Genomic DNA, 27,845 nt, shown 5'->3' with positions numbered 1-27,845 from the left:
GAAGGAAGGAAGGAAGGAAGGGAAAGAAAAAAGGAAGGAAGGAAGGAAGGAAGGAAGGAAGGAAGGAAGGAAGGAAGGGAAAGAAAAAAGGAAGGAAGGAAGGAAGGAAGGAAGGAAGGAAGGAAGGAAGGAAGGAAGGAAGGAAAGAAGGAAGGAAGGAAGGAAAGCAGGAAGGGAGGGAAATCATAAATGCAAACACAAAAGGATACTATGGTTTTATTATTCATATGAAATGCCTAAACTAACAAATCCATATAGACAGAAATTCGGCCCTTGGTTTCCAGAGGAAGATAAGAGAGGAGAAAAGCCAACAACTCATGTGATAATATGTAAAGTTCTGAAATTACATAGTGTATTGATAGTGCAACTCTGGTATGCTAGAAAGACTTTAAAATGGGAAATGTTGTATGAGAATTAAATTCCATTGAAACATTGCAGAAACAAAAAGGGAAATACAGCCTACAGAAACCAACACTTTTAGCAGCAGACTGTGTTATGCATAAAACAAACAAATGAGTAAAGCAGATCTTGCTGTCGATTTTTGTTGAGAAGGAACATGTGGTGAATTTTCATTCCACTCTGAGTCAGCCTCCCAGAGAAGCAAAGCTGAGTTTGGGGGGTCACTGCTCTTGCTGGGCAGTGGCTCACACACTCAGAACTTAAAAATGCAGTCATTCAAGCTGAGTGAACACAGTTCTGACAGAGCATATGAAAACTCACTGGACATGCATATGGGCCAGCTGGAGACATGCTTGAATTAAAGAAGAAATTTTTTCTTACACTTTAAAGATTTAGATAGAGTAAAACTGATAGAAAAAAATTAAACAAAATTCCAAACAAAACTACTGCCTCATGCAAAAAGCTCAAACACAACTAGTAACTATCCCAGGCTGCACAGAGTTACCTTCAAATTCGTGTGGAATTCTATGGGTGGGTACTAAAACAAGAAGGCAAGAATAATCTGGGAAAAGTGGCTGAGTCAGGGGAATGACTAAGGAGATAGAGAGCTTGGTTGCTACTTGTCTAGTTTCTGAGCTGTGGTATCCCACAGTCTGGCTCACAATCCCTTGTCTGAAATCACAGGGTCAGAAATATTATAAAACAATGAGTGTTTTGGTCTTGAGGAAGTAACCCATTTCAGAGGTGTTCAGTACACTATGATACTGTGGTAGGGTTAGGATCAACAGCTCAGAACCAAGCACATCAGCTTGCCTGTGGTTTTATCCTGTGATCATCACACTAAATGAGAAAGAGTCTAAAATTAGGTTCTTATCAGTACAGAACAAGTTATTGTCCTCAAATAGATTCTGGAACAGTTTTTGGGATAGATATATAGATGATAGATAGATAGATAGATAGATAGATAGATAGATAGATAGATAGATAGATAGATGATAGATAGATAGATAAAAATAGACACACACATATGAAGAGAGAGACAGAGTTTGTAGCTTTCAGTTCAGTTGTTCACCTTAAGACACTACCTCTTTTTCTTGCTCAAAAGAAAATCTCATTCTGAGCTACTGGTGGCAACTCCTCTACAGTGGGTCCTCCAACATCTGCTTCCTTTTGGCCTTTCACAACAGAATTTAAATAAAAATCGTCAGTACCAAACAGGAAGCCACCAACCAACAGTGGACCTTATAAGATATAACCCTGACATCCAAATAGACAGATCCTTGCTAGGAAGACTCCCAGGAGAGTTTTATAATTATTGGTGGGCTTTGGTGAATCATGGAGAATATGTAAGTATCCAAGTGGTTATGTTAAATAATCTTTCCACTTATAATTTGCTTTGGTCTAAATTGTGTGCACCGCCTGTCTCGACACCTTAGGTATCCAATGTAAACAGCATGATGTTCCCCAGAGAACTGAAATGGGTGGGTAATCTCTGCACTCTGCCCTTCTGCTTCCCCCACCCCAGCCCTCTCACCCAATTCCAAGTTAAGTAATTATAAAAATATAAAGAATAAGAAGACAGCACAGATAGCAAATATTGTCAAAGTGAAGTAAGGTCGACATTGTGGCTCTGGGCCAAGGCTTTGCTTTGAACCATTTTTCTTGGTTGCCATCTCCACACAATGAGAAAAAGAGATGGCTGGTTTCCAACAGAAGGATTGAGGGCTATGTCGTACTAGTGTGTCCAACAGAAATATATAAGCCACACTTATCACTTCAAAGTTAAAAAGAAAGATGATATTATTCTAATGATGTAATTTATTTAAACCAATATATACAAAACATTAACATCCTAACCAATATGTCAAAGATAAATAAAATAAAGTCTCCAGAGCTTTTTTTTAATTATTTATTTATTTATTTATTTATTTATTTATTAAAGATTTTTGTCTCTTCCCCACAGCCGCCTCCCCTTTCCCTCCCTCTCCGCCAATCAAGTCCCCCTCCCTCGTCAGCCCAAAGAGCAATCAGGGTTCCCTGCCCTGTGGGAAGTCCAAGGACCACCCACCTCCATCCAGGTCTAGTAAGGTGAGCATCCACGAAACTGCCTAGTCTCCCACGAAACCAATAGGTACAATAGGATCAAAAACCCATTTCCATTGTTCTTGAGGTCTCAGTAGTCCTCATTGTCCACTATGTTCAGCGAGACCGGTTTTAACCCAGGCTTTTTCAGACCCAGACCCGCTGGCCTTGGTGAGTTCCCGATAGAACATCCCCCTTGTCTCATTGTATGGGTGCACCCCTCGCGGTCCTGAGTTCCTTGCTTGTGCTCTCTCTCCTTCTGCTCCTGATTTGGACCTTGAGATTTCAGTCCGGTGCTCCATTGTGGGTCTCTGTCTCTGTCTCCTTTCATCGCCTGATGATGGTTAATATTCAGGAGGATGCCTATATGATTTTCTTTGGGTTCTCCTTCTTATTTAGCTTCTCTAAGAACCCGAATTATAGGCTCAATGTCCTTTATTTATGGCTAGAAACCAAATATGAGTGAGTACATCCCATGTTCCTCTTTTTGGGTCTGGCTTACCTCACTCAGGATGGTGTTTTCTATTTCCATCCATTTGCCTGCAAACTTCAAGAAGTCCTTGTTTTTTTACTGCTGAGTAGTACTCTAATATGTATATATTCCGTACTTTCTTCATCCATTCTTCAGTTGAAGGGCATCTAGGTTGTTTCCAGGTTCTGGCTATTACAAACAATGCTGCTATAAACATAGTAGAGCATATACTTTTGTTGTGTGATAAGGCCTCTCTTGGGTATATTCCCAAGAGTGGTATTGCTGGGTCCAGGGGTAGGTTGATCCCGAATTTCCTGAGAAACCTCCACACTGCTTTCCAGAGTAGTTGCACAAGTTTGCATTCCCACCAGCAATGGATGAGTGTACCCCTTTCTCCACAACCTCTCCAGCAAAGGTTATCCTTGGTGTTTTTGATTTTAGCCATTCTGACAGGTGTAAGATGGTATCTTAAAGTTGTCTTGATTTGCATTTCCCTGATCGCTAAGGAAGTTGAGCATGACCTTAAGTGTCTTTTGGCCATTTGAACTTCCTCTGTTGAGAGATCTCTGTTCAACTCAGTGCCCCATTTTATAATTGGGTTGATTAGCCTTTTACGGTCTAGTTTCTTGAGTTCTTTATATATTTTGGAGATCAGACCTTTGTCAGTTGCGGGGTTGGTGAAGATCTTCTCCCAGTCAATGGGTTGCCTTTCTGTCTTAGCAACAGTATCCTTTGCTTTACAGAAGCTTCTCAGTTTCAGGAGGTCCCATTTATTCAATGAGGCTCGTATAGTCTGTGCTGCTGAAGTTATACGTAGGAAGTGGTCTCCTGTGCCCACGTGTTGTAGAGTACTTCCCACTTTCTCTTCAATCAGGTTCAGTGTGTTTGGACTGATATTGAGGTCTTTAATCCACTTGGACTTGAGTTTTGTGCATGGTGATAGATATGGGTCTATTTTCATTCTTCTACAGATTGACATCCAGTTTTGCCAGCACCATTTGTTGAAGATGCTCTCTTTTTTCCATTGTATACTTTTAGCTCCTTTATCGAAAATCAGGTGTTCATAGGTTTGTGGGTTAAAGTCAGGGTCTTCTATTCGATTCCATTGGTCGACTTCTCTGTTTTTATGCCAATACCAAGCTGTTTTCAATACTGTAGCTCTGTAATAGAGATAAACACCTTTAGTAGCTTGGCTGGATACAAGATCAACTCCAAAAAATCAGTTGCCTTCCTATACACTAAGGATAAGGAAACAGAGAGGGAAATCACAGAAGCATCACCTTTCACGATAGCCACAAAGAGCAAAAAATATCTTGGGGTAACCCTGACCAAGGAAGTGAAAGATCTATTTGACAAGAACTTTAAGTCTTTGAAGAAAGAAATAGAAGAGGATACCAGAAAATGGAAGGATCTCCCTTGCTCTTGGATTGGGAGGATCAACATAGTAAAAATGGCAATTCTACCAAAAAGCAATCTATAGATTCAATGCAATCCCCATCAAAATCCCATCAAAATTCTTCACAGATCTGGAGAAGACAATAATCAACTTTATATGGAAAAACAAAAAACCCAGGATAGCCAAAACAATCTTATACAATAAAGGAACGTCTGCAGGCATTACCATCCCTATCTCCAGAGTTTTATATGTAGGTACATCTCAAGGTTTATGTGGTACACATAAGTATTGACTGTTGTATTGAACAGATTAGGAAATATAGACCCTTCGAAGCAGAATGGGGCTTAATTTTTCAGGAGTTTATTATTCTGGAAAAAGAGTGGTTCCTGCTTATTTCTACTTCATTTTTGTATTGGCTCTGCTTCCTATTATGACTATAATTTAAAAAAATAGAGACCATCAGCTGATGAGGACAAGTTCTTTCCACTACACCCGGTCATAGAAGTTTACTGAGTCCACATTGAGAATGGTGCTGTCCCTTGGCTATTAGAGGTCACTACTTGAATCTAAAATTGAGGAAACAATACAGTCAGAAAGATATGCGCCATGTTTCTGTAAAGATATTTGTGGAACTCCAGATATCCTGTTGATATCAACCCTGAAACCCTGCTGTAGACATTTAAACTCATCTAAGAAAAGTGCGGAGTGTAAAGAAAGAAGAAAGTAAGTGAATATTGAAATGGCTCTAATGTGCAGTTCAAACTTGTTTAGGAGTCTAGATTTCTTCCCCATTGAAAGTAGAGTCTTTAGATTTTTTTATAGTAGTGTTTAGTTAAGAAACCAACATGTGGAATTTTCACTAATAGAAAATTAGAATAACAGCAAGATACTTACTAATAACAAAATGTATTTCAGGCATACTCTGACGCCACTGATCTGTTTACTATTCAACAATGGTCTTTTGATTTCACCATTTTATTCCAAGATTAAAAACTTGAAACAAAAAAAAGGCAGAGCAGTTTGCCCAAGATCACACAGTTAGGAGACAATGGATCAGAATTCATATCCATGTTTCTTAACTAATCATAAAGTTACAGTCATTTGTTTTATATATACACATAATATATATATATAAAATACATAACATCCAGGTTTATAATCCATACAGACAGGTATCTATAGATATAGAATCCACAGAATATATGATATTTTTCCCACATTGTTTATTTTATATACCAAAATGACTTCTAGAGCCATCCATTTTTCTGCAGACATGATTATTTCATTGTCCTTTACAGATGAACACAATTCAACTGTTTATATTTCAATTCTTGCACAATTTGTGCAAGTGTGAGTTTTATAGGATTATTCCTGTGTAAAATAGAATCTTATTTCTTAATCTGTTAGTTATTGAGCTTTAGCATCTATTTCTCATTGGACTGTGTCTAGGTGTGGGCTGTGCCCTTGTTCATCTTGGAGTTGATCGCTTATGAGTGCTGTGTTTTGGCTCTGCAGGCTGAACCCTTCTCTTTTGTCATTCCACACACCAACAGTCTAGCTAATCGTTCTCTCTCTCTCTCTCTTTCTTTCTTCTTCTTCTTCTTCTTCTTCTTCTTCTTCTTCTTCTTCTTCTTCTTCTTCTTCTTCTTCTTCTTCTTCTTCTGCTTGAATAGAGTAGAAAGTAGAGATAGGGAATTAGAATTGAATTTCAGTCAAAGCCTTTACAAAGATGACAAGATTGCACAGGGATCCTCAAAAATGCCAGGAGATAACGACTGTCCACATGGGGCTCACTCAATGTCATGGACAATTTGGTTGTATTATATAGGACAATACTAAATGGTGGCCCTTTAAGTCCTGGAATAACTATTTTATTCTTGATCTTTTCTTCTCTCCCTTATTCCCAGAGAAACCACAACCAAGTGATAGGAATTAAGGCACACTGCCTGCTGCAGAAGCTGTAAAGCTGCCATCAATACTCCCATTCATCTGCATCTCTTCTGGGTCAAGAGGGCACAGTGACAGTATAGATTATGAAACAAACCATGTTAGGTTGAGGGCAGGAGGCCAAAGCAAAGTCCAAAAACAAAACAAAAAAACTATAAGGTCACAGCTAAACTGCTAATGAGCAGATAGCTGGCTTCTCATAAGATTCTCCGGGGCCGAGGAACTTAATAAAATCAGATAGCACGTCAGTGACTGGCATGAGGGCATAGCTACATAATGATGATACAATTATCCCAGTTCATGCAAATTACTTGTGCACATTATTACAGATTAATGCAAGCTACGGGGTGGGATTAACTCCTTCCTCATCTCAGAGCACCAGCTTTTGTTTTCCTCCTGGGGGCTGGAAAAAGGCAGTGTGTCCGTGGCTCCTCTACTCATCCTTATTGGATCATCATGCAGAAATGAAATGAGGTGCCTAACAAGAATTTAAAGACCATCATTCTGTTGAACCAGAAGAAGAAGTATGGACAGGCTTGGTTTCATTAAATTTCAGTAAATTGGTGTCATTCTGAGTTGGTTCAATTTGGATTGTGGAAGTTATACATGAATATAAATTATACTAAGGGTCCCAGGCCAAGCTATTTTTCATATCATTTTTCAGAAGCATAAACATCAATCTGTTCAATCTAAACCCTAAAATCTGTATTTTTATGCCAAAGAAAGCAATAGTCTCTTCAATATCAAATATTCAGCCATTAAATTGGTGCTTTGAACTGCTCCTAAAACAGTCAGTAGTGTTTACCTGGCAAGGTAAGAATTTTTGATACCATTATCAGGATACATTGAAAAACAAAGGAAAACACATGGGCAGGGCTCGCACTGCTAGTTTCTTGAATATGTAAACACTAATAGGTTTTATCTCTGAGAATAGGAATTAGCTCAAAGCTGGTGCTCTACCAAAAAGCTGAACCAGTCTATGTAGATTGTCTCGTGCCTTCCCCAACTGACGACAGTGAGAAATTTCATCACAATAGGAGTCAAAAAGGAGTATAGTGTGATATTAAACATTAGCATATGCAAATCATCCCATAACATATGCCGAGTGTTCTTTAGTTTTTCTTAAAGCTGGTTCCTTATGTAGTGAACGGCTCCTGTTAACTTTTTAAATGTCACCACCATCAACCCAATATATTCTGAGCCCTTGTCATCCAAGATTTAGGCAATTTTCTACTTTTTGTCTTAATCTATTAAAACTGTCCCCCAGTGCCAAACTGATCACCCTTTAGCATGCTTAGGGCAGTGCCACACCCTAAGTACATAACACAGAGTGACCTACAACTGCCTACAGAATCAAACTCAATCTTCTCGAGCTAGCCTTATGGTCAGGCTTTTCTGTCTTCTCTTCCTTCCTTTGGGTTTTTTTATTGAATTATTATATAAAATACAGAAAAAAATATAAGCTTGTTGAATGTAAAGATTATGAATGTTCACTAACAAAACAAGCAGGTTACACTCAGCTTGAGAGAAGTACTTACTCGCTTGTAAGTACAACCGGCCATGCTAATGGAAACCCTAACCTGACTTCCAAGAGAAGAAATTAATTAAGCCAATATTAACATGTATTAAGATTCTCAGACTTGTAGAATTTGGGAGAAGGCATTGACTTGGAGGACATGAGGATGTCTCAGAGCCTCCAAACCTGACAGCCTATGACAATCTCATTCAAGTCCAGACGGTGGATGTATCCAAGTTCCCTTGGGTGTCCCTGAAGCAATCACAGTTTACACAAGAACTACCAGGAGAAGGCATCAGAACAGCAATGGATGAGAGCTGAGCAGGCAGAGGTTGATATGAAGGTAACACATGCAGCTCACCTCCCTCTTGTTTCCCCAGTTCAACTCCTTAGTCATCTCCCGGCTTCCTACTCAATGACATTTAACAAAGGACTCAAAAAAAGGTAGCTTCAGCTGTGACATTCAACTTTTGGGTGTTGACATGACCTTTAGTCCTCAAAGTAAAATGGACACAGTGAAAGGGCGGTCACTAGTGCCATCTGTCTGAAAGAATACCCTTCCTCCTCACCAGGGAAAAGACAAGTGATTTTTTTTTAAATATATACTTCTTTTTAACAATGATTAGATGTATGCTATTACTAGATGTGTTATTATAGAGTTGGAATTTTGCTAAACTCTTATATTGTAGAAGCAACTCAAAAATAGTAAATTAATTATTGCTGGAACACCTGGGCAGATTACTCATAGTTCCAACCCCACTAGAGAAATACTGTACCTTAGGCTTTATATACTAATCATCAGGTGGTGTCCACACAATGAATCCAACCTTTGTAATCTTTCTGTAGTGATCATATCAGGAAAGTATTTTGTGCACCTCTGATTTATCCCTTATCTAACCTCTGCAGATGCATGCTTCTGATACAGACACATAACATCTCCCATTGCCTTCTGCTAACATGTCACCTTAACAACCAGCTCTGGCTGCTCATTCAGGGGAGCCACAGAGCTGAGCTAAAATAAATGATGCTAGTACAGCATGCCTGGATCATTGCCCTATCCATCTATTAACATTTATGTAAACAAAGAAATCTTCTACTGGAGATGTGCTCAGGGGTAGAGTATATATTTACATAGTATAAGGTAGACCTTAGGTTCCCTCTTCAGCAGGGGGGGCGAGATTACATGGGTCACCTCGAGAATCTCTAGGTGTAAACTATAGAGGCAACACCTGCCCTACATACCCTACAGGGTGTTTCATCAGCTTGTTAACTTATTCTGAGAAAGACTGTATACATGAAGTATCTGTTGCTGGAGACTATGGAAGCCAGTGGAGCTAGCATCTCCAGTTACTGAAGGTACATCTCCCACAGCAACCAAAGACTCTGATACACGTGGGCTGATGCACCATCTTGAAAGAGAACTAAAGTCAGGCTTCAGGAAAGCAGCCATCTATGGTTCCCAGATGACATGAGTCATCTCTCTGAACTCTACGCTCAGGTCTCCTTGTCCATTTCAATTCCCACCCTAGTTCCACTCTTTCTCTCTTCAGCTCCTCTTCACCAACCTCTTGTTATCAGCTTCTGACCAAAGCAGATGTCCATTGTCTATTGACTTGGAGTCCCAGCCTTTAGCAACAACTGTATTTACCCTTCCTGGAAGGGAAGTGAGGAAGACCAAGAAACACAGGAAGCTCCATTCAGTCTTTATTGTTTTCCATCAAGATTGCACAAAAGAAGGTAAAATGTTTCAAAACATTTTTTTCAAATCCCATATACAATTCTTCAAACATAATTTCAGAAGCAGAAATAGTCATTTGTTGAAGGAGAGAGGGCCTGCTTTTGGTCCTGGCCACCCAGCTAGCTTACACCCGAAATAATCAAACAGAAACTGTATTAATTAAAACTGCTTGGCCATTAGCTCTAGCCTCTTATTGGCTAACTCTCACATCTTGATTTAACCCATTTCTAATAATCTGTATATCACCATGAGGTTGTGGATTACTGGGAAAGATTTAGCATGTCTGACCTGGCGTCTCCATGGCAGCTCTTTCTCTCTTCTTTCTTCCTCCCAGAATTCAGTTCTGTCTTCTCTGCCTGCCTAAGTTCTGCCCTATCAGCAGGCCCAAAGCAGTTTCTTTATTAACCAGTGAACGCAACACAAATACAGAAGGAACTCCTACACCAATCATTTCTGAAGGAGCAGACAGGATTTTGCAAATAAAAAAAAAATGTGGCCTTTAGTACATATGATAAAGTCAGATGGAATTAGAATAAGTAGAGAAAGTCGAAGTATTTCATGGAAAGACAGAAGTCAGAAGTGACAGAAAGTAAAAGAGATCAGAAGACTTCAAGAGAAAATTTCCACACTGATAATGGGAGAAAGAGACTAGGCCCTGAATGCCAGAATCAATGCTTCTCCAAGATGCCTAAAGGCCTCACCCAGCATACATCCTTTGTCCCCAGCATCTTCCTTGTCTACTGTCACCCAGCCACTCATTGCCATAGTTCTTGTATACCTGACATAACATAAAACGTGTGGGCATCCCAATGTCCCTCTGTAACATTCTCCTTGCCTTCATTCTGGAACATGGTAGACTTCTGAAGATATTTCTCTTTAGAGTCTAAAGGTTAGGCCATCAGAATGTATATTTTTCTTCACAGTTCTGAGTCTCAGAGGCCCAGAGAGAAGGTACCTTTGTGTCCCCCTCTCTTACCTCCAGTCAACTATTCCTCCTTTTCTTCAGAGGTATTGTCTTCTGAAGTGCATACGGCATGGATGAATCTTCATTCTCATCACTGCTATCTCTCCATCCCTCTAACTCGTTTAGTGAGACCTCAGTTCCTTGTTCTCAGTCTTTGTCTCATCCCAATTCTAGTGAGCCCTCAGAAATTTCAGTTATCATAGAAAGTTGGTGTCTCAGGTTAGTAAGACAGATCAGCTGACAAAGGCCCTTGCTGCCAAGCCTGACCACCTGAGCCCTCACAAATGGGCCATGGTTTGTGCATGTACATACACACACACACATACACACACACACATTAAATGAAGTGTATGTTGTAGTGTGTATTGTAAAATACAATTTCAAATCCCTGACATCTCAATCTATTTACCACTGGAGATAAGTCCTTATCTCAAAAGATTTTGATTTCCATCTACTTTAGCTCATCAGTTCAATACTTGTGCTGTCCTAGATCAGTACCCCTCTAACATGTCAGCTGGCAATGTCAAACACTTGAGACAAACTGTGACTTTCTGGCTTTTGAGTTCAACTACCCGTGCTTTGAAAGTCCTTCAGCCTCACCCTGGACTCCACTTCAGTGATCTTCCCAGTAGCTCACTATTCATACTATAATCCAGAAAGCATCATTTCCTGCTTATAGTTTTCTATGCCATTATTCTGATCACTTTTGGTAAATACAATGACTTCTTTTATCTACCTTACCACCATGAATGAATTCAGCCATCTTCCTCGTTCTATACTGAAGGAGCTGAAGTGTGACTTCATCTTAGACACAGAGCATCTTCATTGTAAATAATGACCCAAACCTGAGTCTATAACGTTCCGCAGTCAAGGTAAACAGTTTCAAACCTGTCCTTATAAGGCTAGGGGGACCCAAAGTTACAGGGTATGGCTGTCACTAACCATACGTGAATGAAAGGCCCACAATGGGGAAAACTATTGCTAGCCCGGTCCAATCAACGTGCACCCCACATAACTGTTCTTTGATCGACGAATTAGAACTGATTAGCTCCGCCGACCATACTTAGAATTCCCCAAGATTTCTTTAGAAGAGCCTGCATGCATTTGCCTCAGGTTAGCACCATTTTGTGCGACCGCCTGAATAACAATCCCACACAGACATTCACACCATTCCCTTTGGACCAGGGAACATGGTACTTTCTGTGACAACCTTATAAATGGGTCCATTTTAGGCACCTCACATTTCTGCTTCCTCTGCCTCAAGGTCCTACAGATGTCAAGCATCAGCAATGGTAGAGAGGAACCTTCTGGTGCCTTTATTCCCGGTCACTGTTCCTGTTATTTTTGTTTGTTTGTTTGTTTGGTTTGGTTTTTCAAGACAAGATTTCTCTGTCTAGCTTTGGAGCCTGTCCTGAAACTCACTTTGTAGACCAGGCTACCCTGGAACTTACAGAGATCCGGATGCCTCTTCCTCCCAAGTGCTGGGATTTAAGGTGTGTGCCACCACTGCCTGGTGCACTTTACAACTTCTATATACAAGCCAGTTTATTTATTTTTTTTATTCATACTGTTGTTTCCCTGGACTGAAGCTTCCACAAGACCTGAGAATATTTCACTATTTGAATGTGATAACCCCCATAGCTTCATATATTTGGATGCTTGATCCCCAGTTGATAGTACTATCTGGGGAGGATGAGTATGTGTGGCCTTGTTGGAGGAGGTGTGGCACTGGAGGTAAGGTTTGAGTCTTCAGTGTCCCATGCCATTTCTAGTCAACCCTCTTTCTCTCTCCGCCACCTGTAAGATGGGCGCTTTCAGCTGCAACTTTTGGGCCATGTTTGCTTGCCTGCTGCCCTGCTCCCTGCCCTGGTCATGGACTAATGCTCTGAAATGAAAACCCCAGATAAATGCTTTCTTCGCTAAATCGCCTTGGTAGTGGTGCTGTGTCCCAGCAGTTGGATCGTAACTAAGATGCCCAGCACCATTAGCTCAGCAGTTAGCGGAGCTCAGCATACTCCTCAAATTCTCACCAAGAGTTCGTGACCAAGAGTGAGGGAGGCAGGTGAGGGTCCTGGCCCCGTTACTACAGGTACATAGGCAAATCCTGAGCGCAGGACACAGGGAGGTCCTGTTGCTGTTCTCAGATTCAACAGAAAATGTAGAATATTTTGAGACAAAAATAATCTCAAAATTATTTGTATTCATTTTATAGGCAAATATTCCTAACATGGTACACAGGATGGGTTGAATTAGAAAGAAATGGTAGGTGAAGATGATGGTGATATAAAATAATTTAGCAGATAGGCATATCTTTTTACAAAGAAAAGGACAATATGAATACGCAACTAGTTTATATACAATAATTATTTTTGTTACTAAGATTTGATATTTGACTTGATGCAACAGTTCAACCTCATGTTCACCATGTTCAAATTACCATGTTTGAATGAATGTCCTAGGTTACTTCAGAACATATTTGTAGTAACAAGCTGCAAAACATTTATAGTTTGTGGTTTAGGGGCTAATCAGGCTGAAAGACTCTTTCTACACTAACTGGAAAAAGATTCCCATATTCATCTGGCTATTTTTAGACACTCACATCCTCCCACTCCTCCCAAATCAGATTGCTTTAAACTGGGAGAGTAAGTCCTCTTACTCAGACATGTGTGTGCCAGCCCTGGGGTTCAGAGGCCCAGATCCTTCCAACTCTCTGGACTGAAATAGTGTCTGGAAAAAGTGATTAAAGACAATATGACTCTTAAAATTTTTAAAAATAGCCAATTAAAAAAAAAAAAAAGATGTGCTTTGTAACAAACAAAAGCTAATTCTACTCAAGGTACCTGGGGGAAAAAGCCAGGAACAGCTCTGCTTGGAGCACCAGGAGAGATGAGCAAGGGGGTGGGGAGTCGGGAAGGCTTACAAGGCTTGAACTGAGTTCATGCCAGGGTCCACTTCTAGCAGGCTAGATGGACACTTTGTTCAGAAGCAGTTTTATTAGCCAAAAGTTTTCAGCAGAGTGAGCACTGTATGGAGGAGATCCTGTGATGAGGGCAGGGTCCAGAGCCTGCTAAAGCATCCTCCTCTGCTCTTTTCCCTTCCCTGGGCTCTTCAGGCTCCTGCTGCCTCCATTTTCACCCATTGGATTATCTATGACACAGGAGGAGCCAGAGAAATACGGAGAATATAGAGGAGGGCCAACCAAACTACTGTGAAAGGCAGCTGAATAAGTTTGTTTCTATTTTAATTAAGAGGACACAGCATTATGTTAATTCCCAGGTAGTCTGGCATCTAGGAAGTAAATTTTAGTAAACTTCACAGATGGATGCCAATGGACATTCCCAATGTGTTATTATATCATTATGAAAATGCATTAATATAAACATGCATCCCCTTAGCATGTAACTAGCGTTTCTGGAATGAGATTATAGACAGAGATGCAGTGTATAGCCGTGTGACCTGGGGGCAAGATCTCCAGCTGGGCACTGGGACATTTGGTGCTTTGTCCTTAGTAACTTTCCACTCTTGGTCTGGTAGACTCACTTGATCTAGTAGATTAGTGCCATTTGGTTCAAGGAGGGGCTGAATCCCCGAAACAGGCAAGGACAGGCATGCAGGAGTGAGGTAGAAGGCCTGCCTCTAGCTTGGGCTGCATTATTGATGTCAAGTTCATCCATGAAGGGGAAGAAGCAGCTTCTCCTGCAAAGAAAATTCTTAGTGGGGGCTGTCTTTGCCCGGCATAGGAGGGATGAGGAAATGCTGATAAAGCCACAGGGATATTTAGAAGCAAGGACAGATAGTGAGCCGAACAATGGTTCCTCAGCATTTCCCGCTGTTCAGTGAGGAAATGAAAACCCTTGAGCGCTGGAAAAGGGAGAGAGTGGGGTTCCGGAAAAACATCCATGGCCAAAGATCTTAAGGACACATGGCAGATTACATTCCACTCTTGAAAATTCAGGAAGCAGAGTAGCATGCTATAGATTCTGAAAGTTGGGCATGGATGGTACATGGCTTTAAAATCCAGGAGGCAGGGGCAGGAAGATCATGAGTTCAAGGTCAACTTAAGATCTATTGCAAGACTGTCTCAGTAAACAAAGCCCAGTGAAATTGAAATCCTACATAAAGAATCAAGCTTACCAGTGGAAGTCACCACCTTCAGAAACTGAACAAGTGGAGAAACTCTTTAAAAAAGTACGCTTATTAAATAGATTATATACGCATGCATTTGCATATAATAGTAATGTAGTTAATAACAGTAGTGAAAACATTGTTCGGGGGGTGTAAATCGTAAGCTCCCTAACAAGGTGTGCAATGCCTCCTGGATGGGGTCTTGTCACTGCCTGTCTCAAGTCAAAGCACCTGGGCTCCCCTCTTCGCAGCCCTGCCTCCCTGGGGGTCTGCAGGCCCCAGCCTGCCCTGAAAATCACCAGCCACAAGGTCTCTTTGTGTGCATGTGGATTGCCTCAGCAAGGCATAAATAATCTCTCCTCTTCCTTCACCGCATAATTGCTATTTATTTTCTAAACTTTGAGTTACTCAGAGTCTCTTCAGAGACTCCATCTGCGCACGATGTTTTATAACTTTGAGTGAAGCCAGTTATTAAGAAAAATAACTCACTTTATCCATGATATCTGTTTTATAAATTGCTTTCTTAAGTATTAGTGCTTGCTGCAACTCTTTAAAACAGATAACGTTGCAGTCATAATTCATAGATGAGAAGATATAGGTCAGAAATTCTAAGTTAGTTGCTTAAGATTACCCAGTCAGGAAACAGCAGTTGCTCCTTAGGAATGAAAGCCTCCCCAAATCCCCAGGAACTGCTCTTAAACCAAGTGTGTTGTCTGCTTCCCCAACACTATCCTTGATGGCCCTTCAGATGGGCCTCTGTAACCAGAGACCAGAATGTATACATTATCCCCTCAGGTCTTTCTCCTCACAGTTTTTGACTTGGTTGGATATTTTTTTTAAGATTATTGTTTTCTACCTTAAATGCAAAACCAACAAAAAGCAATTGCACCCAGGTAACGACCCCCCCTCCCACCCAACATACGGGTATTTCCTTTACATGCAATTATTCGTAAATAAAGGAGCTTGAAAGAATGAAAAGAGCCTTTCTTCCTTTATTTCTTTTTTGTTTGTGTTTTAAAATCATTGACTATATTTTAAAAGTTGAAGAGAAAAAAAGCTAAATGAAAGTCTACTCCTCCGCCCCAGCTGTCATTGTAAACCCCGAGTCTATAGACTAGCTCTGCTGAGTTCTGCTACCCACCTTCCTGACTTCAGTGAACCTAAGATATTGGGTGCTGTTAAGGCTTATGCCTGGCATGTGTGCCCCATTCTCCCCTTGCTACCACCCCATCACAGGAATAGCTGGATCTGGTCAATCAACCCAAGTGTTAGACCCAAGGCTGTGGGCCACATGGGATTCTGGACAGCTATGGATGTGACTGGCCACACATTTTTACATTTGCTTTATACGTTATTCACAGGTCTCAGGCAGCAGCTAGGTAGATACAACGTATCACAATGTCAATGGTTAAACAACCCGGATACAGAAGTAGCCTGGGAAATTCACTTGCACGAAAATAAGAAAGGTTTTGGGGCTTTCTCTTCCTTCCTTTCCATTACTGTAACACAGATTTGAAATGCAATTAATTTGTGGGAGAAAAGGGTAATTCTGGTTCATGGTTTTAGAGGTTTCTATCCACACTTGACTGGCCCTTCTGCTTTGCACAGCACAGCAGCAAGGTAGAAAATAACTGCTCACATCATGGCCGGCACATGAGAGGAAGAGGAAGAGACAGGACCTCTCCATCCTGTCCGACAGCATGCTTCTGATGACCAGAAGACTTCCCACCGGTTCATTGCTTTCTGTGGTGTAGGCATTTGTGGGCCAGTCTGGGTCTAAAGAACACCACTGATTTTAAAGCAGAATCCGCCACTTAACCTAGAACAATACATACTCTAGACAAATGAAGTTACAGGGATAGAATCAGTTCTGTGGCCCCTTAGTGGATCATAGGACAGAAGGCCCAGGAGGCCTTCATGGCACTTTTAACATTTCATCCTATGGGAGAGTCTATTAGCCTCCAGTTTCTAAATCCATTTGACCCTAGGGGACAAACAAAGATCTTAAGGAAAGAAGTCTAATGTATATGTGTGTGTGTGTTAAATGGACCAAAGAGCCATTTTATGTCATTTAAATAGCCTAGTGGAGATCACTGTGGTCAAATCCTACTTCCAAGTGTTGTTTTCTGTCCTCTGCCCCTACTCTTTGAAGATAAAAAGGCCTTTCTTCTATTTCCAGGTTTCCAGAGAAGGCTCATAGCCTGTCTGTATCCCTTTGAGGGTATTGAAATTTCTTAAGGTGCCAGGCAAATGGGAGCCTCATGCCTCTCTATCTTATGTGCCACTTAGCGTGACTCACCCCACCATGCCCGAGTATTCCATGCAGCCTCTCTTCTTCTCCAAGAAACCAAGATGCTATGTGTTGCAGGGAGCAGACGGTGACAGATGGTGGTGTGGAAATCTGGCCTGTGCCTTCCCTGTTACTGTGTCTGCTGAATGGTCAAGTTAGCTTCAGAGTCTCTCTTTACTTCTTAAACATGAGGGTACTGGATACAAGGAACTGCTCAAACCACGTATTTTTTTTTGTAATAGTTTTTCATTTGATTGCAGGTGTAAGGACCTGATCCCCAGCCAGCCTGCTCATAAGTCTGGATATGACGAAGTGTGTTTATAATCCTAGTGCCGGGAGGCATAGACAAAAGTGTATTGGCTAGTCAACCTAGTCAATCAACCTAGTCAATTTGCAAGCTCCATTTTCAGAGAGACATCTCATGTCTCAAGAAACAAGGTAGAAAGGAAGAATCCCAATTCTGCCCTTTGGATTCCACAAGCAGGAAGACACACAAATATAAAACCCGTTTCACTTATCTTTAAACACTACTTTACTGCACATGTTTGTATCTCATATGCGAATTTATACTCATACTGTTAAATACACCAGTTTGATAGTGTTTCAGTGAATTTTGTTATCTGTAATACATATAAAAAAATTGCCAACATGCAGTTCAATTCTGAGTTTATAATTGAGCCAAATATTTTGCTTATGAGAGACATTTGCAATGTTAAAATCCTTTGGATGAGTTTTAAGTATAACTCGGAATAAGTAAAAAGGAAATGTTGACAGATGTAGCTGTGTTTCTGCTTCTCCCCCCTCTTTCCCTCTTCTCTTCATCACAACAAAACTGGCATCAAAATGAACGTGGCTGAAAGAAAGTTCTAGAAAAAAAAAAAAAAGGACTAAGGAGAGCCAGTGGCTGGTGGTGATCTCCCAGTTGTTAGGCTCTTCCAAGGTGCAGGAGGCAGTCAGAGGGAAGAAGAAGGGAGAGGTCAGAGCAATGATCAATGTACAGGGTTTGAATAGTGGGCCTGAGGAACTGCCCTGTCTCGATGCAGAAAAACAATGAAGAAAACAGGGAAGACTCAGGCCAATTCTGGGCTGTGGTGCCCACAGACAGTGAAAATGGCCCACTTTGAGTCTTCCTAGGCCAACACAAAAGCACATATAGAATTGATAGGATCGGCTTCAGTGAGGAATGGAGCAACAGGATAGTGGCTGGTGAGATCCAGGCACGGGTCTGACAGGGTCTCTGGAGCCCAGACACGAGAGGCCGCAGTGCTGCCTTTGCCCCTGGTTAGCCTAGCCAACGTCCTTCATCTCTGGGCCTTGCTTACCTTAAGCCTCCAGCTACATGGAGAGTGAGCTGACCAGCCAATGAGAATTACCTGGCTAGGGAAGATCAAACAATAAAATGCAGACATAACCAAGTTCCATGGAAGGTGCCCCACTTTCCCCCACATAGAAGGTGTGTTTGTAAGAGCAGCTCCTCTTTTTCTGTCGGCCGTGACTGCTCTCTCCAGTAAACTCACAGCTATGTGGAGTGACTCCACTGGGGACGACCTGCAATTATTAGAAGGCAGGTGAAGTAGAGTTCGGGTGGCACAGAGTACAGCCACCTTAGTCCTTCATCCACACTCTCATCCCCACAGCCCCAGCCTGTCTTTGTAGAAAAGCCTTGCTCACCTCTTCCTAGCTGCGGGACCTCTGTTGCTAACACCCAGTGCCCCCTTCATGTTAAGGGCTCCAGAGGACAGGACGTGTGGACATCTGCGCAGGACACAGAACAGAGCGCTCATTCTGGTCCAGGGTTCTGTCTGGTTCAGCATTTTTTCCCACTTACTTCAAAAGCAATGGGCCTGTTTGATCAGATGCCAGTGCAGGCCCATATCAATTTAAAGCAGAAAGAATCACTAAGAACGTGCCAGTGTGTGCATGGGGTGGGGCAGGGGTAGGAGAGGAAATAGAAACAGGATGGAAAGGAAAGACTTCCTAATTAAAATATTTTCCAAGACTTGCCATCTGGTTCTTCCATACGGATCATTGCAAGAGGGTTCCCAGACATGGTGTCATCTCTGATGACATGAGTTGGTCTTGCCCTTTGAAAAGAGGCAAGAAACTCGTCACTCCGGCCAGTGTGGATAGAGTGTGAGGTTGAGGAGTCACAGGAACATGTACCCTGGGACTTAAGAGGGGACATGGGAAACTTGACGTTTAAAAAGCCTCTCTCGATCCCTTATCCATGGCAGATAAAGTGGCTCCCAGACACACTGATGTGGAATGAGACGGCACTGCAGGAGCAGCTGTCAGAGCCTGTCAGGCCTGGGCCCACTCCTGCATCTGTGTAATTTCTGTGCCACGTCTGCAGACGGCAGCACCGGTGACTCTGAGACACGGAATGTAGTATGTGCCACATTCTGGGGACGAGAGGAGATGGAAATGGGACGTGGGCCACTGGGAGGTGGTTGTGCCATGAGTGGCAGAAAAGAGGCCCAAGAGACAGTCTGTGCCCTCTCTATCGTGTGAGATTAAAGTGAAAGACGCCTCTTGAGAATCTTCCAGGACCTTGGCCTTGGACATTTTCATCCCCAGAAGCATGAGAAGTAACTTTTCTTTAAGTCACCTAGTCTATGGCATGCTGTTATAGAAGACTGTCTTAGTTAGGGTTTCTATTGCTGTGAACAGACACCATGGCCACAGCAAGTCTTATAAAGGAAAACATTTAATTGGGGTGATGGCTTATAGTTTTAGAGGTTCAGTCCATTATCATCATGATGGGGAGCATGTGGCATGCAGGCAGACATGGTGCTGGATAGGTAGCTGGCTGAGGTTACTACATTTTGTAGACAACAAAAAGGAAACTCCGTGTCACACTGAGTGAAGCTGGAGCAAAAGAGACCTTAAAGCCTTCCTCCACAGTGACACACTCTCTTCAACAAGGCCACACCTACTTTAACAAGGCCAGGCCGCACCTCCTAAGAGTGCCATGCCCTTTGGGGGCCATTTTCTTTTAAATCACCACGAAGTCGAAAGACAGTAGCTACAGTCGCCATCACTATCAGTTTACATCAAGTTCACATCAAACTCACTATGTTCCTCATAACGGGAAAGAAGCTAAACTATAGTCCTGAAAGAGGATGGGTGCCCAGTAGATAGGATATTCTGGAGGATTCTGAAGCCCGCTTGCTGAGGTGTGAGTCAGTGCTCAGTGCTTATTCTTGTATTTCTGACCCCCTGGGTTGCATCTTTTATTCTGTTTCCATATTGCATGCCCTTGCATCCTATTCCTTCACTTCTTTATAGTCTTTTACTGGACCCCAACGCAGCTTTATCTCTCCATCAATCAATCAATCAAGAATTGTCATCACTTTCCAAATATAACCTTTCTGTCCTCATTGATGAGGAGCTCCCCTGATACTGCATTCTTTTGGTCCTAGCAAGCTGTGAATATGGGTAAGGTACAACCAAATTGGACCCAGGGACTCCAGAGGGCACCATTGTAACTGCTAAGGACACCAACAGGGGGCGCCACCCCCTGAGGAAATAGATGAGAACCGAGTGGCACGATGTCATTCCATTGAGCTGAAACGGAGTGGAATGTTTCTAGAAATACTTGGGAAACAAACCTAGAGAGTGTGAGGTGAGCAGTGGATGCTGCCCCTGGAGACAGGAAGACGGCTGAATACACCGTGTAGATGATGTTTACCCCTCAAAGAGGGGCAGAAAGAGCTGCACCTGGATGGAAAGATCAGTTTCTGCCCTCACTAGCGGTGTGACTTCGAGCAAATGACTCCATATCCCCTGCTCGTTCTTTGTATCCCCAATAGGAGGGCCGTGCTGCTCTTCAGAAAGTCGCGACGACAGTTGAAGAGAAGGAATGGAGTGCTCCATTACTCTCACACACTGTGTCCTTCCTCTCTATCCTTGAGAAGATTCTAGAACTCTTTTTTTTCTTTCTTTCTTTCTAGAATTGTGGAGAAGAAATTATCACGGTTAGCTAAGACATGGTGTCATTTAAATTATATGTCATTTCTGTCTGCCTTGCATGAATCTTGACATGGTGGCAGGAAAATAGGAAGCTAGCTTAGAATCCTTTCAAAGCAGTGAAACCGTGGACTTCATAGAAACCACAGAGAGGGATTTATCTTGGAAGCATCAATAATGTTACTATATTACTATAGATAGTGCATGCCCGTTAATTCCAGCACTTGGAGGGTAGAAGCAGGAAGATCAAGAGTTTAAGGTCATCCTGAGCTCAGGGCTAGTTTAGGCTATTGGAGATCTTCTCTCAAAAATAACCCTCATATAGACATAGAGATGTATGTGTGTGTGTGTGTGTGTGTGTGTGTGTGTGTGTGTGTGTGATGTATGTATCTATATCTGTAACAACACATCACAACTTCAAGCATTCTGTGCTTACAAATGACTTTCCCACAGATCATCATCCCATTTGACCTGTAAAGTGGGAAGGATAGACATTCATTTTGCTGTGTTATACATAAGTCCACTGAGGTTCAGAGATTTTCTATGAGTCACACTTAATGGATGGTTACTCCAAAACTTAAGCCTATGTCTCCTAACCCCAAATCCACTCCCGACTCTCACATGCCAAGTACTTCCTCTGCTCCTAGAGGCTTGTCAGACTGGAAACATAAAAACATGCAAATGGCCACCCACTGTAGGCGAAAACAATGCATATGTGTGCATACATGTATGTGAGATGTATATACCCATGTGTATGATCTTTTCATTGTTTTGCTGCATGAACAAATTTCTTCAAGGCTTCAATATGTGGAGACATTCCTAGAGAAGCTAATTGTTATTGAGGGTTTGTGTGCAATGTGTCATTTAATCCCTACATAAATAGCAAACTTGTACACTAGGCATTATTAGCTAATCTTTAAGAAAATTGATCTTCACAAAGAAAAATTACTTTTCCCAGGGTCACACAGCCACCCAGTAGAAGGAAGACTCAGAGGAACGGTTGTCTGTCATGTGATTGACATGCATGTTTTCAATCACAATGCCATTTATTGTTTCTCTGTCCCTTCCTCCTACTTCTTACCCAGAACAAAAGCTCCTTTAGTAGCCCCCTAATATTTATTGCTTTCTCATGGAGGTCTCCTCCATGTACCTTTGAGGGCAACCCTACCACCAGCTCCCACGTACCATCCGTTTCCCTGCATGTCTTGTATTCCAGGTCACACAGCTTAGAACTATAGTATCTGTCACCGTATAAGAAGTTCACATGTAAAAAGCAGAGAGGAAGGTCCTAGGCCCATCACTGCCACTATCTGTGTTTCCTCAGTCCTTCCTTTAACTGGAATGTTGGACATTTGAACTTCTAACTATGAAGAGATGAAGGAGTTGTGAAATTTCTCATGTGGCATTTTGCCAGCCTTGCCTACTTGTGCAGTACAAAGTCATCACGGCTAGGAGCCACCTGCCCCCTAACTACAGAGTCCTCTACTTTATAGGTTTGTGTTGTGTTGCATGAAATAATGGTCTGTAAAGCACTGGATGCAGTGGCTGGCACCTTGGGAAGCTAATACAAGATAGTGCGTCCTCCTTACCTAAACCCTCCACCTTACTGAAGGCACAGCTCCTCCCATTACGGGCAGTTCACCTCTTTCCAAACTATTGAATTATTACAATATCAAAGAAAGTTCTTTTGTAGGATACTATGAACACTGCATACTTTGTCTATCCTTAAACCTTGATAGAAAACAGACAAACGAACAAACCCTCTGAAATGATAGGAAAATCCACATTAGAATCCCAACTGGCCATGCTGAGAACTTCCAAAGGCTCTAGTACACTAGCCAGAAGCTATACTGCTTTCCTGCCATGGTGGGCACCAGGGGAGTCAATCAGCAAGGAGCTTGCTTGTGGTCCAAGCCCAGGGTGGTGGGTCACAGACTCTAGTCACCTCCCGGAAGGTCCTCCTCTCAGTTACTTCAGCAATGCATCAATTTTGGAAGTAGCAAATTCAAACTGTAGTACTGAATGCATTGACCTGGATCATGAGACCATGAGAACCCCTAAGGCATCATTGTCTTCAAACAAGAGCTTCAGAAAAAGGTTTAGAGTGTTTGCAACTGTCTTACACATACAGACAAAGTCCATTTCAAAGTTCACAAGAGGTTTCATTGATAACCACATAGCGTCTCAGATCAGACTCCAAATCCCAGGTATAGTTAAGAGAATTTAGGATTAAACAGTGAATGAGCAGGAAAAAGTGAGGGAAGTGATTCTCTTTGGACATAGGCAGGCCCCTGACCACAAACACACATCTGTCGCTTGTAGGCTTTTCTCCACCACCAATCTGTTTGTTTTGTGACTCTGAGCAGAGTCCAGTTCTCCAGCAAACACAGTCCTCTGGCCCCCAACTCGTCGGAGACTCCCCCTGGGTGCTAAAGGTGTGTTATTTCCTTCCACAGGCTGCTGGTGAAACCATGGGGCTGAGTCATGTCTGCCTGCAGCTGCTGAGACACTGAGGTCGAAAGCCCTGGCGAGGACCAGCCCTGCTCCCTTGGAGGAAATGGCCGAGCAGCCTCAGCAACAGCAGATGAAAACTTCCTTCCTCTTCATCCAGCTGCAGGCCCCCCCTACCCGGGCTACCCTAACTCTCCCCGCCCCTTCACCAGCCACTGCAGCCTTAACAGCAGCCCCAGGGGGCCTGGAGGAGGGACACATTTTCCCAAGTCCCAGGACGGGCTTCTTGGCTTGCTGGGACCTCAGATGTGCACAGGATTTAGCTACTTCTCCTTTGAGCCTGCTGCCCGCGGAAAGCCCTGGAACCCAGAGGCCAGCTGTTTTCAATTGCTATTCACTGAAGGAAAAGAAGGAAGAAACAGAAAAACTCCAGAATCTGGATGTAAGGACGGGTGGTATTTGCGGATCCCCGCACAGTAGGCGGTGCCTGGCCACTGCCTCTAGGAAACTTGGCCAACCACAACAATTGCCATGCAGGCTTGCTAGCCCAGCTCCTACAATGAATGATGGAAGCAGCCGTCCTTCTATGGGCTGGAAGCACTGGCCAGTCATTTCTGCCCATGAGGACCTGTGGGGTATGGACCCACAAGCCAGGAAGGTCACTGAACTCTCGGTTCCGCAAAGTAGCCGGTCCTCTGTTGCTCACAGGGGTAAATGGGCAATCCAGAGGAGAGAGACTGCTAGGGAAGAGGTACTTGGGAAGAACTGTGGAGAAGGAATAGGTACCACGGTCCTGGCAACAAGGGCCCACCTCTTCAGATACTGCCCGACCCTTCAGATCAGCCAGAGCTGCCTGGCCCCACCTGCTGCTGTGCCTCTCAAGGTAAGGAGCTGAATATACCTCAGTCCTCTAGACCGCAGCCAATGCACAGCAGAGGGAACGGAGACAGGCACGGATATGTGTTTGGACCCAGGGTCACCCTCTCCTTAGGTCAGTCATCCCTCAGCAGCAGAGGCGCTTTCCAGCTGTAGTATTTCTTAGGCTCTTTCCCATACTCTGCTGCCTTCTCTCCACCATAACATCCTGCCCTAAGGGAGACAGTGAGTATCGGATTCTCAAGATTTCTGTCAAGGAGAAGGTGGGTAAGGAAGACACTACATTATAAGAGACAGTCAGAGAGGAGCACAGGGCATCTACAGACATGGGATGGGGCAGTGGGCAACCGGTATACTAGGTGTTCATTCTCATGACCGTTCTGAGAAACTGAGGCTTGTATCTCCAGTTTCAGAAAAGATAGCTAAGGTGCACTTAAGCCAAAATGCTCTCCTTCCTTTCAAAAAAAAAAAAAAGAATAAAGTAAAACCTATTTTCAAGGGTAATGCTGAGGAAAATAGGGAGGAAACTTCAGTGGGGAGTGGCATTTTTCGTAACTGAAGCACAGCCTTGGAACACTTGGTCTCCTTGAACACGTGACATTTAGAGGCCACATTTGCCTGCCATCTGCACTGGGCAACAAGTGGAGGAGCAGACCTGGATATGAGCCTCTGACTCTATCAAAAAGGGGGAGGTGGACCCGTGTGATATCCAGGGTTCCTTTGGGTTTCTCTAAACTCTTCTTTTGGTCATAGCCATGCTGTGGTATATTAGCATCCTGTTTTCTGCATCTCTGGACCACTCTTCCTGATATGCCGGCTCCTGAATCCACCCTCTCCACCCAGTTAAGGGGCACCACTCTCAAGATGGGTGAACAAAATTTAAAATAGCCACTTTTCATTTTCCCTTTCCCAGTAGCTCGGATATGTAGTTATTCTGTACATTTGGGCAAGAAGGTTTGGGTAAAACTGAGTCTACATCTAAGGATTAGTAGAATGAGCTAGAAGAAAGGCGTGGTGTATGTAAAAGGCCATCATGAAAGGAATTATGGAGAAGCTGCAGGAGAATTAGGTGAAATCCCCAGCAGCCTTCTGAGGGCTCGGTGGTGATCTGCTTTATCCAGATCTGTGCCTGTCTCCTGCGTACTTCTGCACACTACCCTGCCTCCTCTTTGCTCTTTTAAACAGAGGGCTGGCAGAGCCACAATCAAGGCTAAGTCCAAGTTCTCTCCAGAGCGAAACTGTGAGCATACTTCCTTACGGAATAGTTCACATTCCATCTAGTGTTTGTATCTCCCTTCCTGCAGAGATGTAGGAGGCATGACATTTGTGCATCTGAGCCCAAGTATCTAGATGTAGGACACGCAGTAGTTATCTATGGACTTTGATGCTAGTCACCTCTGAGCTTCTTCCTCCGGTCTTTAGAACATAGGCTCAAGCCTCAGACCCGTGGCTAGTTCTCTGGGAGAAGTGCTTTGGGAGCTGGCTCAAGAATGCGGATATCAGCAGTAGAAGTTTTATCTTGGCTTCCTAAGTAAATGGATCCCCCTCCCCCACATCTGTTCTGCTGAAATGAAAGGATACAGAAATCCCAGGGGGAAATGGATGTCCCAAGGTTAAGTCCTAACTGTAAACAAGCCACCAGAACTGAGTCTCAGTTTCTTCATCTTGAAAACAACAGTATCCCTTGCTTTGCAGTTGCTGTACATGGATATCTGCGTTCCCAGGTACTAGTTGAAAAAGACCCTCAGTACCTTTGACTTCTTTTTTTAAAACCTTGTGGCCCTAAGGATTGAACCAAAGCCCTTGCACATGCTGGACAAGCACTGTATCACTGAGTAATGGCCCTAGCAGTTATGGCCCTACATCTCCCTTGAGGGAAACAAGAGAATCAAGGCCAATGTGACGTTAAGGAGGGTCAGAGATGCCGCGGAGTCTGAGGTGCAGCAGAGGGATTCCAGAATCTAGTCAGAGAATATGGCTACAGAACCTGACCCTTGGATCTACAAATCTTTTAACAGCTTCACAAGGGTCAAGTCAGGTGATCCACCCTTGTGCTATGGGTTTTTTTTGTTTGTTTGTTTGTGTTTTGTTGTTTTGAGAAGAATCAACAAATCAAGTTTTTTCCTTCTGTCCATCTGGATAGCTTGAAGTATCCCTCCCCACCCCCAGTAAAAAAGATTCTGAAACCTACCCAGTATTTTCATGTTTGAGAACTTGCCTATATGAACATAAAAAGATTGATTAAAACATTTTCTTGTCCAATCAGCTATAAGAGGTGAGACCCTTGATGACTCACAGTGGGATTTTACAATTGATGTAGTGGAGAAACGTGCGGTCGATTCTATTTAAAGTGAAATGCTGATTGTAGTGAAGTCTCATCACTCCTGTGTGCGTGTTGTAGCATTGAGCTCCTTGTAGAAACTTTTCCAGAAAAAAAAAAAATTGAATGTCAACAATAAACATTCTTTGTAACAGTACAAATGGCCAAATGTATTTTCTTGGTGTTTAAGCCCCAGGCTCCAGAGTGAAAGTCATTGGAGGGCATCCTCTGTAAAGAGGCAGGGAGGAGGGAAGAATGGATGTAAGGGTCTAAGTAATGATGTAAGAAGGATGTGTGATCTAAGGCAGATATAAGGACGTGAGTAAGTAGGGAAGGAATAAGTGCAGTGAATCAAACCTCCTGGTTCTTCATTTGTAGGATGACTGAGCCTTAGTAAAAAGAACTTAGCTGTTGCAAGGCAGGCTGCTTGTTCTTACCGGCCGATGGCTAGCTTAGCCCTGAAATAACCACACAGAAACTGTAGTAATTAAAACACTGCTTGGTCCATGAGCTCTAACTTCTTATTGGCTATCTCTTACATCTCAGTTTAACCCATTTTTATTAATCTATGTATTGCCACGTGGCAGTGGCTTACCGGGAAAGATTCAATATGTCTGTCTCTGGTGGCTCCATGGCGGCTCTTACTCTGCCTTTCTTTCTCCCAGCATTCAGTTCTGTCTTCCCCGCCTATCTAAGTTCTGCCCTATCAACTAGGCCAAGGCAGTTTCTTTATTCATTAACCAATGAAAGCAACGCAAGAACGAAAGGAACTTAGCTCTAGTTTTCTCTCATTTACTCTGTGACCTGGACAGTTCCCAAGTGCTATCTTCCCTTCTGTGAGGATGTATGTGGCGTCATTCCCAAATCCCCAATGAGAGGAGATGTTTAAAAATGGTCTGCAGCTTGCTGGGACTCACAGCTAGGACATGATACCTTAGGACTGACTGTCAAATCATCTACCCAGATCCCAGGCCTCCCTCAACTTTCTTTCATGATCTCGACAGCTGGGGAGACTCCCTTGGAAGGTAACCTGATGTGTCCTGGAGCCTCTGGCTGACGTTATACTAATACCCATGGTGGAGAGAGCAGATGAGAGCCTGAGGACTGTCATCAGAGCTAACTGAGCCTAACTGATATCCATGGTGGGGAGAGCGGATGAGAGACTGCAGACTGTGAGCTAACCGAGTCTTGTCACTCAGCACCACCAGCTTTCTGGGTCAAGAGGAGGCGGGGCTTCGGCTCATGGTGATGCCAGCAAAGGTCCTTCACCTTCCCATGGCTAGTCTGTCAGAGTAAATTA

General features: G+C 42.9%; 1 protein-coding gene across 1 annotated transcript in view; it reads left to right on the top strand.

Moving 5' to 3' along the window:
• The window catches only part of Psd3 (pleckstrin and Sec7 domain containing 3), a 528,693-nt gene that overhangs the window by 70,266 nt on the left and 430,582 nt on the right, over window positions 1-27,845 (top strand). Inside the window, exon 2 of the mRNA XM_050162307.1 lies at window positions 23,355-24,232. Within this exon, the coding sequence (XP_050018264.1) occupies window positions 23,456-24,232 (777 nt within the window). The 5' untranslated portion in view covers window positions 23,355-23,455. The remainder of the gene's footprint in view (window positions 1-23,354; window positions 24,233-27,845) is intronic.

This window comes from Alexandromys fortis, unplaced genomic scaffold (assembly GCF_014885135.2).
Source record: "Alexandromys fortis isolate MF-2015 unplaced genomic scaffold, M_Fortis_MF-2015_v1.1 scaffold_110, whole genome shotgun sequence".
Classification (NCBI taxonomy): Eukaryota; Metazoa; Chordata; class Mammalia; order Rodentia; family Cricetidae; genus Alexandromys; species Alexandromys fortis.
Note: the sequence above shows the minus strand (reverse complement) of the source record. Positions and strands in the feature narration are given on the sequence as shown.